The sequence below is a fragment of the Malania oleifera genome, chromosome 13 (assembly GCF_029873635.1).
Source record: "Malania oleifera isolate guangnan ecotype guangnan chromosome 13, ASM2987363v1, whole genome shotgun sequence".
In the NCBI taxonomy this organism is placed as follows: Eukaryota; Viridiplantae; Streptophyta; class Magnoliopsida; order Santalales; family Ximeniaceae; genus Malania; species Malania oleifera.
In genome coordinates, this window is record NC_080429.1 from 1,000,883 (window position 1) to 1,002,474 (window position 1,592).

General features: G+C 43.0%; 1 protein-coding gene across 1 annotated transcript; it reads left to right on the forward strand.

Moving 5' to 3' along the window:
• Positions 1–343: 343 nt before the first annotated feature.
• On the forward strand, positions 344–961 carry LOC131146674 (uncharacterized). Its single transcript, XM_058096414.1, has one exon. The coding sequence runs from the start codon at positions 344–346 to the stop codon at positions 959–961; it is 618 nt and encodes a 205-aa protein (XP_057952397.1).
• The last annotated feature ends 631 nt before the right edge of the window (positions 962–1,592 follow it).

Consider the following 1,592-nt stretch of genomic DNA (forward strand, 5'->3'; position numbering starts at 1 on the left):
GGACAATTAGATTTTGTGGAAAATGTCTCTAGATATGATTTTTGGGATGTATATACTGGGATACAATGATTATAGTAACTCTGGTGTTGTAATACACATTGTGATGTATGATATGATGGTATGTATAGGATTATACATTTTCTGCTGTGTAGGCTTCTACTGTATGTTCTAATGTATCCCTGGTACCCACGGGTCTAGGTGGATTGTGACCTGCTAAGTTGGAATGTGAGATATGTGGTATTGATTTTATGATGATATTATTATTAAAAAAAATATGTGGAAAATGAGCAGGTTGTGACAAATACTGCCAACGTGGTAGGCAGTAGTAGTGAGGGTGCCGACCATGAGGCTAGCAGCGACTCTACGAGTGTATTACGGGATTTCACACAACAGCTTATGGCAGGGGTGGTGTGAAATGAATAGGGGGCAGGACCGTTCCACAACTGAGATGGGATGCTCCATTGATCAATTCACTAGACTGAAGCCTTTAGTTTTCATAGGAAGTGCAGATCCAATTCGAGTTGAGAATTTGATCCAAAAGATCGAGAAGAACCTAGATGTTCTGAACTGCACAGAAAAGCAGAAGGTAACCTTTGCCACGTTTAAGTTGTCAAGGGAGGTAGAAAGATGGTGGGTGTCAGTAAAGAAGATGGAAGAGCACCAACCGATACCAGTAGCGATGATGTGGGCCCGTTTTAGAAAATTATTCTTTGAACTGTACTTTCTTGCCACGGTCAGAAACGCGAAGATGGAGGAATTCATGAGCCTGAAGCAGGAGTTGTTGATAGTGCAGCAGTACATTGCTAGATTCCAGGAGCTATCCCGATTTACTCCATTCATGATATCGGATAAGGCGATGAAGGCCTCGAAGTTTTGGAGGGGTCTGAGGAAGGAGATATGGATACAGACAGCGATCTTGCAGTTATGGGACTTTGCTACACTGGTAGATAAAACACTATAGCAGAGGAGAGTCTGCTGGAGGATGCAAAGGTCCAGGTCTTGCAGAAGAGGCCAACACCTCATAGTCCTTCTTTTGGGGCAAGATAGGGTAACTGGAAGAAAAACAGTAGTGGTACATCTCATAGCACCACATCCTATCATGGTTTCCCTACGAATGGTAAGAGGCACTCTAGGCAGTGTTGGAAGACTACAGTGGCTTGTATGCGGTGTGGTAGGTAGGGACATCAGGCAAGAGATTGTCATATGCAAGGAAATAGCAGAGCTCCACAACAGCCATACAGACGAGATACATAGGCGCAACGTGGTGGTCAATAGGGGGTACAACCCAGGTTTGGGTGTATTCCCTAACTCTAGGCGATGTAGAGAATGCTGGTGATGTAGTCACAGGTATCATTTACATGCTTTCTTATAAAGCTGTTATACTATTTGATTATGGGGCAATGCATTCCTTTATTTCCTGAGGATTCATTAAATTGTGTGGATTAGAGGTGCAACAGTTAGATTATGAACTGGTAGTGGCTACGCCATCTGGGTCTATAGTCGTATGTAGCTAAATAGTCCGTGATTTCCCAATAGAAATTCAGGAGAGGGTACTACCAGTTAGCCTTATTGTGTTTGACATGTATGACTTC

What these genes read in the sequence shown, in the direction of transcription:
- LOC131146674 (XM_058096414.1), top strand. Translation starts at nt 344, where the DNA reads ATGAGGCTAGCAGCGACTCTACGAGTGTATTACGGGATTTCACACAAC.